Here is an 18548-nt window from a genome sequence, read left to right on the forward strand (position 1 = left end):
CCTTATCTAAAGCACTTGTACAATAATTAGAATGCATTATGTGGGATACAGAAGGATAAATAATCTGAGTTATTTTTAGTTAGTATTTTTAGTTAGTATTTTTAGTTTACTACTTTATTTAAAATCTTGGATTAGAGTGGCCACGGAACAGGAACTTTTATCGATTTGGAAAATCAGGAAATTTGACTAAAGTACTCAAAGGTTTGAAAAGGAATAAATTTATGTTTGAAATTCGCTTGAGAAGTCCTTTTTTCATTTATGGCACGTTATTATAATTTTTTAACACATTTATTATAGTTATAATATACATTTATTATAGTTTTATAACACCTTTCATGCTTAAGAATGAGGCATAACTGAAAAATTAATAATTAAAATTTATGCAACCAGTTACAAAAAGTAAGCAAATTCAGCTTGGAAAAGTCAAGGATTTATTTTTCTTTTGAGGTATTCGACCACCCTAAAAAAATTATTAATTATAATATTATCAACTCTAGTTCCACAGTAGTCTAATCGTAAGACACAGTTTCCAGTAAATCACCGAAGTCAAGGATCACTGTCTGCTATCAGTGGGCGGGTGATTGACCACTTTGATCACCCTGCGAAAGGCTCCAGGGTAGGCGGTATCGGTCCTCGTTTAACTGTTCTACCTTAAAGTGATCGACTTCGGGCACAAATCGATGGGCTACCCCAGCGGAGGATTCATCTCCTTTGCAGAGGATCAAAATTGTGATGCAAATAAAATTTTACATGCTTTTTGCGAAAGGCGATGCTTTGTGCAAATTGATAGACAAGTGAAACTGCTTCCTGCGAGACTTTATTTGCGCAATATATTTTTAAAAAATCCGCATTATTTAACTGGCCATTTCTCCTTGTTGGCCATATATGCTTGACCTACCCTAATAGTTGAAATTGTTTTAACTGTACCGTGTAAAATTCTTTGGCCACCATTTTAGAGTTATGGATTTGGAGAAGTAAGTTTCAATAGTTGGAGTGGTTCTAGCTTGTAATTTTTTTGATACTTTACCCTTCGTATTAAGATTCTGAGAATCTTCAGGTTCGAGTTTGTAATTTGTTTAGTTCTTCGCTATTAAATTCCTTAAAAAATATTTTTACATTCCTAATGGTAAGTTTTAATAGTTGTATTGGTTCTAATTCGTACTTTCTTTTGTTCTACACTGCACTGCAACTATTTTTTAACCAACTGAGCGCCAATTCACCACTTTTCGCCATTGTTATTGAATGTGAAACTTACGCGTTGAGAAATTTCCATGCTAACTTGGACAAATGCAATCTGTTTTAAGTTTCTTTAGTAAGGATTTTAGTTTTTTAAATCAAGAAGTTTTTAACTTTAGAATAGTTGGTTTCGATAATTGGAATGATTCTTGTAATTTTTTTCTTCGACCCTATTAAATATTTTAAGGAAATTTTTGGTTTCCAAATAAATATTATATTTCAATAGTAAAGATTGTTAACTAGCTTGCAGTTTTTATCGTTTATTAATTTTTCTTGGGAAATCGTTTATATTCCAAATAATAAATTTTAATTTCCATAGTTTTTACTGTTACCAAATTTTTTCTAACCAATCCAGCGTTTGCGAAGACCGAAGACGTCATGTCACCTGTTGTGTTTTCTTCCAATACAATAATTTTCCTCGATAAGAAAGCTTTGTAATAAGGGGAAATTTCAATCCAAACATGTTTAAATGCAAAACACTTTGTCTGTTTTTTAGAAATCTATAAATTTTTTAATAGTAAAGGATTTGGTTTGCATTTTTTTAAATTTAAATTTTTAAGGAAGGTTTTTAGATTTCGAATAGCAAGTTTCAATAGTTGGAATGTCTTTTATTAATTGTCGTTTATTAATTTTTCTTGAGAAATTATTTAAATTCCAAATAGTAAGTTCTAGTAGTCAGCATGGGCTAACATTTAGTTGAAAGGGTTCTTGGTTATTGTTTTTATTTTTTCTTCGTTGTTATCAAATTGTTAATGAAATTCTTAGGTTATGAATAGTTAGTTTCTATAATAGTTGAAAATTTCGTAATTTCGTTCTTCACTGTCATCAAATTTTTAAAGGAAGTTTTTAGAATCCGATCAGTTAGTTTCAATAGTAGAAATGGCACCTATAATTAATTATTTTTTTTTGTACCGTTATTAAATATTTTAAGGTAGTTTTGAGATTCCGAATAGTATATTCAATAGTAGAAATAGTTGTTGTGATTAAGTTTTTTCTTTTGCGGAAATTTTAAGAATCCGATTTTTTTCAATAGTTGAATTGGTTCTTGTAATTCATTTTTTTCTTCACTGTTATTAATTATTTGAAAGAAGTTTTTAGAATCTGATTAGGAAGTTTCACTAGTTGAAATGACCCTTATAATAATTTTTTTATTCTGTTACAGTTACTAAATTTAAGGAACTAATTATGTTTTAAAAAATTAGTTGAAATTAGGCTTGGAATTTTTCGTTTTTCGCTGTTATTACATATTTTAAGGAAGTGTTTAGAATACGAACAGTAAATTTCCAGAATTGAATTGAGCATTTTAATTTTTTTCGTCCTCTTTCGTTATTGAAATTTTTAGAAGCGTTTTTAAGTTCTGAAACTGTTGGAGTTGGTTGTATAATTTCTCCGTGTCGTTTGGATAGTTGAATTAAAACTCTTGTAAATATTTTTGTTGTTATTTTCAACGTATTTTTATTTACATTCCGAAAAGTAAGTTAAAATATAAAAAAGGAGCTAGATCTAATTGGGTGTGTTTCATTTTAATTCAGTCAATTTTTAACGTAAATGTGTGGTAAACAACAGCTGAAACCCAGTGATTTTCTCCCTTCCAACCGCTAGCTTATCTGACGGAGTGAAATATTGAATGCGCATTGGAAAAGAGCTGGCCTTCTGTAAATTTATGTACTTGATCTCCGCTCTCCAGGCATCGAACTCGTATCACTCAATCTGCCACCGACATCTTTTAGTCCGGAGCATTAATGGCCCCATTAAGTTCGTTACGGTAGCTGACACTGAATCCCAGTTCAGTCGAAATACGTAATCGACTCGAGATGCGTCCTCCCGGTCGTCACGCGCATCTCCATGGTAACGGGGACCCCTCGGTTCTAATTACGGACATTGCTGATGGGTGTGCGGCACAAACACGCTAATCTAATTAGAATCCCGCCGAGCAAAATAATGCGAGGAGCGCCGAATCCTCATTCTCTTGTTGCAGAAATATTGTAACAAACGATTTTGACTTGAGGTGGGCCACGCCAATATTAATAGGTTACGTCGCCAAATGAGTTTCACTATTTTGTTTTATTTGTTTATCTTTATTTCGTCCCCATTTTTTTTTTTTAATCGTTGCTCTATTTATCTTGTCCCTTGGCATTATTGCTCTCTTGATGAGTCTGTTTATGGAGTGTTGATTTGAATTATGAATATTCTTTTGCTGTTTGAGAAATTAATACACAAACAAGTGTGAGTGGTTCGTGCTCTTTTAATTAGTTAAGTATATAGCTCTTATATGTAGGTCCTTTTTTTTACATTCCTTTTCCAAAATATTGCTGTTTTCAAGGTCTGAAAAGTGCACCCACAACATTTGTTTGATGCCTTGTCCTATGGGATTAAGGGCTACATGTTATTCTTTTACTAGAGTTGTACAAATGTTTAAAATATATATATTATTCAGTAATAAATATATCAGAACTGGCACTGTCTGATTATTATTCATGACTAAATTTAGAGGATGCAGCTGTATAATATATAGACGATGAAAATAACTATAACTTATTATTGCTGGATTGTAGGTTACAAGATTAAGCAAAAGAGTAAAGCAAAACAACGGGTATGAAGCACAAATATAAGTACAGAAAATGGACATACTATAGTTTCGGTTCTACAAACAAGCTTGTTCCCCTTCCCTTACTTTTCAACCCCTTTTTTTATTATTGCAACCCTTTTGTTTATTGTCGCTATTTTTCTATCATTTTGTGTTTAGACAAAAAACCATTTTTATAAAATAATACAAAATGATTTTATAGCATGTATAATTTATAGTATATATCATATAGTATGTACAATTACAAATTTAAATAATATGCATATTATATACATATTATCCAAATTTCTAATTATACATACATAGTATGTATCGTTATATGTGCTTCATTCATGTTGTTTTGCTTTAAGCATTCGTAGCATAAATTATGCCCTATCTTCATTGGAATCCTGGATTGAGTATCTTAATTTTTTTTCCTTTTTATGATGTGTTTAAGTAAAGAATAATTAAACTGTAAAATTGAGTTTTCATACAAGCGAAAATCAATCCATTACAGCAACTTGATTTTTTGCTAATCTATTGGTACTCCGTCCCATTGTGGATAATAAAAATACGACAAAAGAATTAAAATTATTAAGCAACAATACAAAGTACGTAGAAAAAAATAATTAAAATCTGCAATATAATTTTTTTTACGTACATTTGATTGTTAATATATAAACTTGAGGAAAAACGTATTAATGAAATGAGCTAAATGATATAAAATGGATTGCTTCGGCAGTATCTAGGGTAAGCGAGAAATCGGAGGCTCCAACTTTTTTTTTTTTTTAAAGCTATTTAACTTTAGTACGCAGAGTAGTGACATGCATTTTTAATTTAATAATTCTTAATAATAAGAGTAATACAAAAATAACAAAGCTTTAACCATGTTCCATTTATTGTACTTTAAGTTAATTTTACAGGCATACATTCAGTTTTAATAAATAAAGGAACATTTCGCAATCAAAGGTGGTAAAATTCGGTAGTCATACAGTTGGTAATGTCATATATTTTAGGAGTCATACAGTTTGGTAATCTCTAATTTAGAAATCAGAGAGTCAGAAAATGAAAGCTTTGAAAAGTCACTTATTTCATTTTCATTTTCAGGCTGTGTCGTCTAAATCGGGAAATGTCGTCACAGTCACGAAAAGTCACACAATCAGAAAATTTGTTTTCGAAGAGTCACCCAATTGTGCATTGTCCATTTAAAAATCACACAACTGTGCAGTGTCTATTTAAAGAAGTCACACAATTGCGCATAGTCTATTTTAAAATTCACACAATTGGGGCAATATAGTCCATTTTAAGAGTATCACATTTGGGCAATGCATTCTACGTTCATAGTCACAGATGCAGATGAAGTCGCCTACTTTTAAAGTCACACAATCGGGAAATGTCTAAAAATTTCGATTTCTTACAGTCAGTACTTTTACAGTTACTACTTCATACTTTTATAGTCACATATTCGAGAAATTTCGTCTAGTTTAGGTAAGTCTTGATTCGGGTAATATCTAGGTTTTGAGTCACAGAGTCGGGAAATGTCACAGTCTCGAAATGTCACAGTCGGGAAATGTCACAGTCGGGATATGTCACAGTCGGGATATGTCACAGTCGGGATATGTCACAGTCGGGAAATGTCACAGTCGGTAAATGTCACAGTCGGTAAATGTCACAGTTGGGATATATCGAGACGAGAAAAAGTCACAAGGTCAGGAATTGCATACTTTTAAGTCACGAAAGGGTGTTTCTGGAGTCACAAAATCGGGAAATATCGTCTAGTTTGGTAGTCTTAAATCGGTGTATCTTTAATTTTGGGTACACGCAGTTTATTTCCGTTTGAAACACCCAGAAAATAGGCGTCTCACGATGTAACAGAAACCTTTATTGGACTTGGCCAGAAGTTTCTTCTCTCTCAAATCAATCTTGAAGTACCAGCATTGGCCACTTCTGTCACTACTGAAATTAAAGAAGAAATTTTAACTAAATAAGTAGATCATGACAGTATCGATGATGACAGTCGATTATTGTTTTGAAAGTTAATTATTAAAAATGATGAACCGTTAATTATTAAAAGTAATGAACCGTTAATTATTAAAAATGATGAACAAGGGGAAAAAAAGTAAGAATTTAAAAGAAGCGGAACACCTCATCAATTTTTGATTTCGTGTTTTGATTTTCATTGCACAATTTTAATCTATAAAATTTTAAAAGGCAAAGCACAAACATTGAAAGAGTTTTATCAAATAGTTCTTGAGAAATAAAAGTTTAAAAATGTGGAGTCTTCAAGATAGTAAAATTAAACATCAGGTGGCAGAACTTTCACCGCTCATTTTACCGACATAAATTTAAACTGTTCCAGCTTGCGGTTCACACCTCCTTTTTTCTTTATATTTTATTCATTAATATTAAATTTTTGTCTAAATAGTATAAATTCATGAAACGAGATTTCTTTCCGGAAAGAAACCCTTACACAAATTTTAAGTTATTTGTCAACGTTGATCAATAGTAAAAGGAGGTACATAATAATGCGCGATAAGGGTATAAAATTGGATTTCAGCATTTCTGATTAAAATGCTGCTACTATTTAACTGAAACCCCATAAAAATTGTTGCAACAAATCTCCATTTGATTTGGAGATGAATAGAATAGAATGTAGGCTATTTGCTTGCCAAAGCCAGTGTTTTGAAGGATTTGAATATAAAAGTTACGATATTGATTCATCCTAAATTGACTCTGTCGTCTTTATTAATTGAAGACTATTTTAGGTTAGTTTAAAATATGATTTAAATTACCCTTCTATAAGAACCTTTTCTTTATCAAGAATCATGTTTGACTCTATTGGTTCTACTTCAGTATGCAATTCTCCAACTTCTCCGCTAAAAAAAAAATGAAATTAGTGCATGAAATAGTAGTTAAAAGTTAGCTTCTCTTTTAAAAAGGGTTTCTTGGATGCATAAATGTGTAATCATCAATGCGAAAATCATCGCTCCCGCATTTAAATACTAACAGGCATGGAGGTGAAAAGGCTCTTAATACAAAAGCATTCATAATTTTTGTATGCATTTTGTACACATTATTACACAAAAATTATTATGAAAATAAAATTAACTTAAATACTAATACATATGTTTCAAAAATTATTTAATCTATAGATGTTGTTTAAAATACTTAATTTGATCTTAAAAAATAAAATAAAAAATGTTCAAATTACCTATCCACGATAGCAACATCTACAACATCAACAACATCAGATGAAGATGACTCTTTCATCTCCATTTCAGCGCTCAACTCAACCGAGTCATCGCTAAAGATGAAAAAAGAATTTTTCAAATCATATAGTTAACACCTCAAGCTTATTATATGTCTTTGTTTAACATATTTTATTCATCAAAAAATATAGTAGCAAAAATTTAATTATTAAAAATAGAAGCACATTTTCTTGCACCTGTGTACATTTATTCCTCATTCCAATTTCTTTAATTTCTGTTTAAAATAAGTTAAATTAATTTGTACTTTTTAAAAAAATATTCCCAATTATTTTATAACGATACCACAATGAAAATCATCAAGCGAAAATAGCAGTATAAATAATATATATATATATATATATATATATATATATATATATATATATATATATATATATATATATATATATATATATATATATATATATATATATATATATATATATATATATATTCAATATACTATATAGAAAATTATTATATATTTATAATCGCACTAAAAAATTAATACAATGACAATAAGATAAAAGATAAACAGATTACCTATTCAACATATCAACATCTTCCTCATCAGTTGTTGATGACTCAGAATGCTGTATTTCAGCACTCAGCTCTTCCATTTCATCGCTAAAGGTAAAAAAAGGACATTATTGCATTATATAGTTGCTTTAAGTTAGACATATTTTCTTGTAAAAAATAAAGTATCAATAGTCTTTTTTTTATTCTGAAGCATATTTTGACTAATATTGAAGCATATTAGCACTGAATTGAAGCATATTTTTATGCATTGTACGTTTATGATAGTATTAAATTCCAATAATTAATCTACTTGAGCGAATTATTTTAATTTACTAATTTTACATATTATTTTTAATGATTCCGGTGGGACATTAAACAAAAATGGCAAATGCATTAAAATCTTAATTTCAAAAATTTTTTTTTTTTTGCTCTCGTTTTCTTTTGCATAGCTATGATGTATGTACTAATATGCAATAACTTTCATTAAATATTTAAAGTAGTTTTAAACTCAGATATTATGATCTCTTTATGATAATGACTCTTTAAATTACCTATCAGTAGCATTCTCATCATCAGAAGTCACATGTGACTCCTCACACACAATCTCACCATCACCTCCCAGCATTTCGTAGCTAAAAAAGAAATAAAACTATTACATTATTTAGTTATCTCAAGATGGTCGTCTTTCATCAGTTTTTTGCTTAATTCATACTTGAGGTATTATAAAGATTAATTCTTGTTTAAGCCCTTAACGATCGGTTAATTTTCGAGAAAACGGTCATAAAAGTGCCTACTTTGCCGAATACAAGTATTTGATTAGTGCTGACATCTAGTTTAAAATAAACTAACTAGCTACAATTACCTTAAAAATATCCTGATACTGCCATCTGGTGTGAAAAATGAGAAATAAAATGTTTTCCAGGCAAAAGAACTGAATTAGTTTTATTCTTATTGGAGCGTTACTACTAAACACTCCAGCCCGGAAATTTCACGGGAGCAAGAAATAAAGGGCGAAACCTCACCCGGTCATTTTCACGGGAGCGAGAAGGAAGGGGTTAATAAAAAAATTATTCTAATATTAAGTAATAAATATTGTTAAAAGAATCTATTTTAAACATATTTTACTTTAACAATTCTTATTAACATTTACATTTAAAATGTTCGCTACATATGACATGTTCTAAATAAAATATATATTGAAATAATTTAATTCAAAAAGTTATATTTTATCTTAATTGTTTAAATGTCGTAGTATTTAATAATATGAAACTCTAATACCCATTCTGCCACAAAATATATCAAATTTAATTTTTTTTTTTTCGTGCTGGAAATGTAAAGCAGAAGAAAAAACTGAGGTAAAAGTTGGGAGAAAATTAAAGAAGTCATTTAAAAATTAAAAGTTCTCCATTTTAAGTTTCATTATGAACCTTTTTTTATGCAGGTAATATTTTAAATTAGAGCTATGTTTAAGTTTTAATAAAGCGCAAGAAACGAAGAAGAGAGATGCTTTTTGTAAACCAAAATTAAGCAGAATTAAATAAGTTCAACCATTTTTTTTTTTCTGCCTTCTGCGTAAAGAAAAAAAAATATTAATGAGTGAAAAAATCTAGGTAAGAAACCACAGCTAACTACCAACCTAAGTAGGTAGGTTAACCTAGGTAGTCTAAAGTCTTAAGTTAAAGACAATAAATATAGGAAAATAACATCTCTGTAAGTATAAAAAAAAAATTTTACTTTCATTCAGTTGTTATATAACGATTCAGAATGCTAAATACGAATAGTTAAGTTATACCAGTTTTAAATTCAGTCTCTCTAAATGTTGAAAATTGAAATTAATGGATGTTTTTATTTACCGGTCTAAATTAACCTGTATAATGCAAACATAAAGTTGATAAAAATTATTAAGACACTATTTATGAAATTGGTATGTAACTGAAAAAACCACAAAACTATCCAACGATCTAACAGATTATTTTAAGTTAGCATTGGACAATTTAATTTATGCTAATATTTCAGATTTCAAATAATTTGACCTTCGAGTCTGTCTTTTTTTTAAAGTTATTATTTTTTTATGTTAACATTTCTCTATGTTAACATTGGATAATTTAATTTATGCTGATATATATATTTTGGATTTCAAATAATTTGACAGTGAGTCTGTTTCTTTTGAGAAGGATTTTTTACTTTGCATTAATGTTTTGATTACTTTCAAATCATACCATTTTTCCTAAAAGCAATCACATTATTTCACAATCTAAATCATGTACTTACCCATCTATATCAGATGAACTACTACTGGTGTCCTCAGCAAAGAATCCAGGCGCTAAAAATAGATTAACAATTATATTTCAATTTACCTTGTTCTTGATTGAACTTAAATTTGATTTCAAATGTGGCTAGCAATATTTTTATAATTAATAAACATTTAGTAACTGTATACAAGCACAGACTGAATAATAGCTATGGAGCAACATAGCTCATTTTATAAATTAAATAAATAATTAGTATAGATTGTGGTAATCTTTTTTTTAGTTTTGCGTTTCAGAATTGTTGCTAGGAACAGAATGAATTGTTAAAAAGATTATAATTTTAAGTTAATATTTAATTACTTCAAAGTACAAGAGAAACTGAAAAAAATTTAATTAAGACGCGTAGTAAGGTATCGATTTATCATATTTATTCAAATGCGAAAAGTCTTTTACGTAATAGTACAAGCAACAGTATTTACTTTCTCGATTTGAAAAATTTAGTTTTGTATAGAAATTGCAATTCGCCAAAAAAAAACAACTTTTTAATATAGAATAAATTAAATTTTTTTCGAATAAAAGAAATTCGAAATATATCTAATGTTTCATTACGGAATACTGTAAAAATATCACTAAATTATTATTTATATCAATGAGGTTTGATCAATGACTAAGTAATTCACTTATATTGTTGTGATTGGTACCTAATATACAAATCTATGTACAAATTATGGATACTATGCAGGGTTCTGTCTAGGTTTTTCTGAGAGGTACCTATTTTGTGAAAATTTAGACATAATTTGTGAAAAATTAAAATTTATATTAAAAAAATCAACACAAAAATATGGATTTATCGTTTCTTAAGGGATAAAAAAAAATTTAAGAAAAAGTATTGTGAAGCTACTGTTTTTCCTGAAGTTGAAAATGTGAAACTACCGTTTTTCCTAAAATTGAATTTGTGAACGTACCGCTAAACGGTAGTAAATTCGGCGTGGACAGACCCCTGCTACAGTAACATGTTTTTTACTGTCCCCCTCGAAATGGTATAACTCCGAATTGTTCCCGAAATTATAATTCCCATAAATTGACGCATTTTCTCACACAAAACAATATAACAATCTTTATTATGCTCCACCAAACTCTAACAGGACTTAAATTCGCTATATTCTTGATAATTTTAATAGTGTATTTAAAATACCAGAATAAAAAGTTAAATTTTTTTACTTACGAAAAGGTCTAGGATATTCCTCTAACCCTTTTTGCCAGTTGTTGAATAAAGCAAAAATATAAAGTTCACTCATTTTAGCAAATAGTAAGAAAGTTGTCAGAAAAAACTTTTTTCTCTTACAAGAGCTCAAATAAGAATGAGAAAAAAATATTTTCAATGCTTTGTTGGTGTGGTTAAACAAAAGTGTTTTTTTAGCAACAATGCTCAATAAAAGTAATTATAACAATGTATAGGAATCTAATTTTAAAATCAGTGTTCTTAAGTATTGTTGTAAACGTTTCAAATACTCAGTTATTTCAATTTAAACCAAAAAAGGAGACGCAACAATGTATAAAGAAACTGAAATAGAAGATTACAAAATGACGCTTCATTCTTCAAATGTAATTAATTGTTAAGTATGCAACTGACACTGATTTAATTTCATATTTTTTATAGAGTTTAGTGCAAAACGTGTGACTATTAATCTGAAATCTTATGCATAAAGGATTATTCGGGACAGACATGATAAACAAAGTTTATAGATATTATTTGAAATACTGAACCAAAAGGAAAAAAAAACATGTTCATTGTATCTAAACTTATTTTGTTTTTGAAAATATGTAAATTAATATATAAATGTCAAATTTACACAAAGTAAATATATATGTTGAAAAAATACAAATAAAATTTCAAATATAATGCTAGAAATATCTAATTCCATCTCCCTGAATATTTTATTTTTATAAATGTCGTTGAACAGCCGACCCAATTTTTTGTGTTTTCGACTACTAATGCTCAACTGCGCAGCCTTGTAATTTTGAACCCAATCCAGATGACCAGGGAACTCCTGGATCAAGTATTGGGAGAAATTTGCCTTCATGAGGACTTTTTGATTGAACTAACCCACATTTACGTTATAGGGAGAGGAAAACACGAATACCTCCCATGATTAGCCTGATGACAAGGGGACTCTAACCCATGATCAGTCTACCACCTTAGATATTTAACTTCAGCACTGCGGTCGGCGCAACCCGGATGCGGAATTCGTGTCGTGAATTATATATATATTATATATATATAATTCTATGTATTGTACGCAAAAATAAAAATTTTTACTGCCATCAAAAAGTTGTTTAAATTGGGCAAAAAATACACTGTAATTCTGTTTTTTTTTTAAACCTTTTGCAGAAAAAGAATTAAGTAATTCAAATTACCTACTTTGATGCATTAAAGATTTGCGTATAGAAAAAGCCTCACCTAATAAATTTTTACCTTAACTTTTGTTTGAATGTTGTTTTCATTGCAATGTTTCGAATCGCTTTGCTTGTATGTTTTAATTAAAGTTTTCTTTGCAGTAAGAAGAAAAAAAACTTTTTTCCCTCATAAAAAGGAGAGGTAGATTATTTAGTAGAAAATGAAAATTCTAGGTAGTTTTTATTTCTTTCTGTCGTTTAACTAAAATACGCTGAAGATAGGTAGTTAATTTCTTTTTACTTAGAAATCCGCTAAAGTTAGGTAGCTAATTTCTTTTTTTCTTAGAAATCCGCTAAAGTTAGGTAGCTAATTTCTTTTTACTTAGAAATCCGCTAAAGTTAGGTAACTCGTTTCTTTTTTCTTAGAAATCCGCTAAAGTTAGGTAGCTAATTTATTTTTACTTAGAAATTAGCTAAAGTTAGTTAGCTTAGTAAAGTCTTCTTAGTTAAGTCTCTTTCGGTATAAATATTTATTGCGTCTGGCATTGGTGGTTTTAATTAGAATGTCTTACACCTAACTTCGTAGATCCTTTGCGAAAATCACAAGATAAAGAAAATACAATTGCAATTCTGAGATATTATTCTGAATCCAAATATAGCTTAAAAGTCAGCTTATTTATATTAAAAATATTATTTGTTTTTAAAGAATACATATGTAATAAGGAATCTAATTCAAACATCTAAATCTTATTCCTGAATATTTTCCCTTATTTCATATTTGTTTATACTTTCATGCGCCATTCGCCTAAGAATTATCATAACTATTTAATTTCAATGATTTTAAAATAAGGATAGCTTAAAAACTTTTTTTTATGCAATGAAACTACAGATATATTTCATGTTTTCCTTTTCTATTTCAGTTTGAAGATTTTCCATTTATTTTAATACTTCTGCTTGCCGTTTGCCAAAGAATTATCATAATTTAATGCAATTAAATTTCAGTTATTGTTAATAAGAATAATTTAAGACATTTTATACGAAATAAATTTATAAATTACAGAAATTTGTAGTTGTCTCACACAAAACAATATAGACATCTAATATTATTTTACACCAAATCCTGTTTATCTCCAAACATTCTTAGTTTGACCCTAGTTGTGATTTGGTCAGGTTTTGAAATTTATTTTTAACTTAAAAAACTATAAAATAAATTGTTTTCATAATTACGATAAGGCCTTGGATTCCTTTTTAACTCTTTTTGCCAGTGATTAAGCACAGCAAAACGAAAAAGTTCACTCATTTTCACAATTAATAAGTCACTCGCCAAAAAAGACGTTATTCACTTATAAAAGCTCAAATAAGAATGAGGAATTAATATTTTCTGTTATATTGTTGGTGTGAATAACAAAGACATATTGTTAGCAACAATGTTTTAAGAACCATTAAAACAATGTACTAAAATTAAAAGTTTTATTAAATTCTCTGAAGTATTGTTGCTTATAAGTAATTAAAAGGAAAGAAAACTTAACAACAATTAAAAAAAATTCAAACCTCACACGGCAGTAACAATAGAAGTTTAAGAAATTATATTTTTATGAAAAATCACAATGAGTCAACTAATTTTTACGAAATTTTAGATAAAACATATTGACATTAAGCTAAAATTTTTGATATTAAGCTAAGCTGTATTACTTGGATCTCACATAAGGATATTTAATTTTTATTACTGAGGGGAAAAAAACAGTGACAAAAATAAAATTACATTTGTATGGTAAAATTATTTTCGATATAAAATGAAAACAATAACAGGTTTTCATCATCAAAGTTTTAAATATTTAAATAATTTATTTGATAATTCTTTTTGTTCGTTATTTATGGGAATTTCTCGGTTTAAAATTATAATTCTCATTGTCACACATTAATTATTTTATTTTATAACCGTCGTTGAACAGCTGACCCAATTTTTGGGTTTACGACTACTAATGTTCAACTCCGTAGCCTTGTCATTTTGAACCCGAGCCGTAAGACAAGGGAACTCCTAGATCAAACATTGGCAAAAATTGCCTTCGTGGAAGATTTTTGATGGAATTAACCGCATTTGCGTTACACGGAGAGGAAAACTACGAAAATCTACCACGATTAGCCTGACGGCAAGGGGACTCGAACCCATGATCCGTCTACCACTGAGGATATTTTACGTCAGCACTATATTCCGTACAAGTCGGATGCGGAATTCGTATCGGCCAGCCATCGCTGGGATTCGAAAACGGTTCATCTCGTTGGAAAGCGAAAGCTATATCACGAGACAACACGGCTGAGTTTCATAAGTTAAGAAATTTGACCTCTGTAGAAAAATACGCACATTTTAAGCAAAATGTTGTACTATGAACTAAAATGTGCATTTCTTATAGTTCCAAGTGACATCTTAGATTTAAATTTAAACCTAAGATTAAATTATTATAGTAACAGTCAAAATTAAAGAAAATAAACAGAGGCTCTCTGCTGAAAATCTGATTCAACTTTCTTACGTAAGCATGTGTGAAGGATTAGATGGACATAAGCAATATTACAAAAAACATATTAACGATTATTTGAACTGCAGCATATCTCGAAAATTTGTAAATCTACTCTATCTGAATATATATATATATCTGAAAATCTATACTCGATAAAAGGTTTTATCAATCAGTTTTAAAATTATTTTCGTTGTCTAAATACATGTGTGACAGATTAGTTAGTTTTTCTGAGTTTTTTTGTTTTATTTACATAAATCTGCTGATTGAAAAGTGAAAACTCTGTACACTTCCTGCATTATAAAAAATTCCGTATCAAATTACGGAATAAAGTAGTGACACTTAGGGTGCATAAACCAAAAAATCTATTTTTACCGTACTATATTATACCGTAATGTTTAGAGCAATATTTAGTTAATTAGTATAATTCAGTTAATTTAAGGTAATTACTATAAAATTGCGGTATTTAAGATTTTTTTTTCTTCATAAAATATTCTCTACAATTCCATTTAACTTTTACAGTAAACAATAAATGCAGACAAGGTTAATATTAAAATGTCGAGGTAACATTTTTTTCCAACTGATATGACGACAATTTCGGAAATGAAAATTTGTATAAATCATTTTTCATTTATTATATTTTTCCTGAATTATTCAACAAGTGTTTAAATTTTATATTTTTCGAGTAACTAATGCATTTTTTTCTGAAAAATATAGACCTTGCAAAACTTTATAATTCAAACCTTTTTTTATATCATTTCTAAATTAAATTATGAAACTTTTTTTGTAATGATTAGAAATTATATTTTGTTTAAATTTCCTTGAAGTACAAGAGTTTAAATGGCGGGTACTCAACTTTTTTGATTTGGGTAATTAATTTGGGAGATATACTGACAAACTTTTACGATATAGCAAGTTAAGCTTATTTCAAGCGCCCACTAGAGATCAAACCCATGCTCTTCGCAACAGCAGTTTAGTGCCTTAACCACTTAGCCATCGTGACTTCTTATTATGTTACTAAGTGATGTTTATGGCCACTTTAAAAATCCCGAGTCTAAGTGTATCTTTAATAGATCTCTGTTTCTATTCGAAAAGGTCCCGCAGTGGACTGATCATAAAGACGTGGTTCCCAGTAAAACACTGAAGTCTAGCATCACTGGTTACTGTCAGTAAGCTGGTGAGTGACCACTTTGATCAGGCTGCGTCGGCACCCAGGGTGCGTGGTATCGGTTCTCGACAAACTGTTCTACCGTAAAGTGCTCGAATTCGCTCACAGGTCGTCGGCTACCAAAGCAGGGGAGCCATTCCCTCTGCAAAGGATCAAAACTGCGATGGCATGTCTTCAGATCATCATCAGGGAAGTTTCCCAGACCGTCGCCAATAGCCCACTGTGAAGCTGTAGTGCGACGTAAATACCTGCCTTCCAAAAAAAAATCTATTTATTCAGTCTGCAATTTCTCAAGTTATATTTAAATGTTAATAGTCGTTGTGGCTATTGTCTGGACTAAAACTAAAAAATTCATATTTCTTAGGTTAAAATATTTTGGTGGATTAAAATTAAGTTTTTCACTTTTTATCTAGATACAAATTGGCACAGAATTGCCACTGACCCCAGTTCCCAGTTGCTGGAGGGACCCAACTCCAGAACAGTCCCATTTTTCATTTACAAACCCTGCTAGTGCGTTTGCAACTGCATTCGATCGGGAATTGCTGTCGATCATTGCTGCTCTTCCTCGGCTGACCTGCCACTTAAATAAGTCCTCCGAAGCTGTCATATTTAGAGACATCCAGGCCGCATTGCGATCTCTGATGTCAACCTCAAGTTCTTCGTGGTTCTTGGCTGTTCACTGACAAAGCTTATCTGTCAACGAAAAGGATGTTGTATGACAGTGCCTGGACATTGTGGAATCCATGACAATGAGATTTTATTTTATATTCGTCGTTGAACAGCCGTTCCAATTTTGGATTTACGACCAATAATATTCAATTTCGTGGTCTTGTAATTTTGAACCCATCCAGAAGTCAAGGAAACTCCTGGATCAGTACCTACACAGGTATGATTTGTTATGGGAACATGGAGGAATTTGTAACTTGACAAATTTAACGTGCATCAGTCACCATTTACTACACGGGGAGTCTTCGGCCGGAGGGATCGAACCCAAAACATGAGCCCAGTGCCCTACCATCCAGGCTATCCCGGCCGATTATTGATTCACTGGTTGCCTTGACTCTACAAACATCTTCAAGTATACTTTTTTTTGTGGGGGCAACGAAAAATATCATTCCTGAGGAGTTCTAAACGACCTTACCATTCCAAAGTCTTGGAAAGACGAATCTATCTCTTGTGTCTAAATGGTCCAGGCATAAAACGGAGGCTGAGTTTAAGCTTGCCACTGGCCATGATTGTCTCCCGAAACACTTGCACTGTTTCCGTCTAGTTTCAAGTCTGTAGTCTCTGTAATCTGGGACGGGTCATGGATGGTGACCATCTCATCTTTTGCGGAGCTTTAATGAAACGTTCTCTTGTGGACCGCTGCTGGAAGGTCAAGAGCCTTTTAGATTCTTAGTCTATCGTTCCAGCTGTTTTTTCTGGTACAACCATGAAAAATTATTTAAAATACATCGATGTAATTCGGGTTATAGCATTTTTGCTGATTGCAATATTTTTTTCTTCTTAATCGAGTTCTTGCATAGGGAATGATGGAATTTTTGGGATTCGGATTTTCTGGGACTAGGTTATACTTACATTTAAAAATGAAATGGCTTAAGATCATTCATTCCATGGATCTATAAATTATTAGTGTTTTACATTTGAATCATTATTTCAAATTAAAATAACTAAGTATAAGTGCCAATTATAACAAATTAATTTAAAGGTATAATTATATTACAACGTTTTGGGAGCATTTCTTTACCAATCCTGTTCTGAAAATAATAACGATTTTTTTTAAATTTCTCTTGAATAACAATCCTAAATAGGATTATAATTTATTCTTTATTTAATATACGTCTTCCTTATCCACCAATAGCCTATAGATATTAGCTCTATTTCGACCTTAACTATCGAATCATAACTTCATTCATAGTTTATTACCTTTTTATTCATTTTCTTTTGTATCTGTGATGTTGGAATCTGGCAATCGAAATTTTGACAGCTTTTTGACAAGCTGGAGCACTTACACTTCATCTGTGCTTGGTGATAATACAAGTGTCAATCGTTTCCTGACCTAGAATTGGAATTTAATGTTTAACATAAGTTAGAGTCAATCGAAATTTTAGAACACTTTTTGACTAGATATATTTGGTCATATTTCAACTTGAGCATTGTACTTGATAACAATGCGTGTTAAAACTGTTTTCTAAATGTTACAAGTAAACTTTTGTCACCATTTTCTTATACCTATGAAAGATACTTTCCGCATGAAAGCAAACAATACTGAAAAAGAATAAAAAATGGAATAAAAATGAGAGAATCATTTTTGTTGGACATGAAGCAAAAAAATAGAATATATGACTATTGTAATAAAAGTTTCGTTTTAGGTCTGAAAAAAATAAAATAGCTTACTTGAAAGTGTAGTTTTTAAAATTTTTATTTCAATAGTTAATTTGAATCAAATTTCATTAAACGATATTATTAACTAAACAGCTCGATGACATAATGATTGATTATCGAAATAAAGCATAATGTAAATGTGATTATAATTTTAAGCTAAGATCTTCGCTTTTTTTTAAAAAAAAATCGTTAGTTATGTTTATATTTCAGACGATTTTTTCATAAATCGATAATAAGACGATTTAATAAGATTTAATAAGACGATTT

The 18548-nt window shown here is 30.0% G+C and overlaps 2 protein-coding genes across 6 annotated transcripts in view; one reads left to right on the top strand and one right to left on the bottom strand.

Moving 5' to 3' along the window:
• LOC107449406 (zinc finger MIZ domain-containing protein 1) overlaps positions 1-18548 on the top strand; it is a 225176-nt gene that overhangs the window by 64068 nt on the left and 142560 nt on the right. The gene's annotated exons all lie outside the window — the stretch shown is intronic.
• The window catches only part of LOC107449407 (uncharacterized), a 94228-nt gene continuing 80362 nt past the window's right edge, over positions 4683-18548 (bottom strand). Inside the window, exons 2-8 of the mRNA XM_043052895.3 lie at positions 17823-17955; positions 9841-9892; positions 8121-8201; positions 7594-7677; positions 7014-7106; positions 6595-6678; positions 4683-5758 (exon numbers count right to left, since the gene is read on the bottom strand). Coding sequence (XP_042908829.1) covers positions 5629-5758; positions 6595-6678; positions 7014-7106; positions 7594-7677; positions 8121-8194 — 465 coding nt within the window. The 5' untranslated portion in view covers positions 8195-8201; positions 9841-9892; positions 17823-17955 and the 3' untranslated portion in view covers positions 4683-5628. The remainder of the gene's footprint in view (positions 5759-6594; positions 6679-7013; positions 7107-7593; positions 7678-8120; positions 8202-9840; positions 9893-17822; positions 17956-18548) is intronic.

This window comes from Parasteatoda tepidariorum, chromosome 1 (assembly GCF_982258835.1).
Source record: "Parasteatoda tepidariorum strain Cologne lab strain chromosome 1, Ptep-v5.0, whole genome shotgun sequence".
NCBI lineage: Eukaryota > Metazoa > Arthropoda > Arachnida > Araneae > Theridiidae > Parasteatoda > Parasteatoda tepidariorum.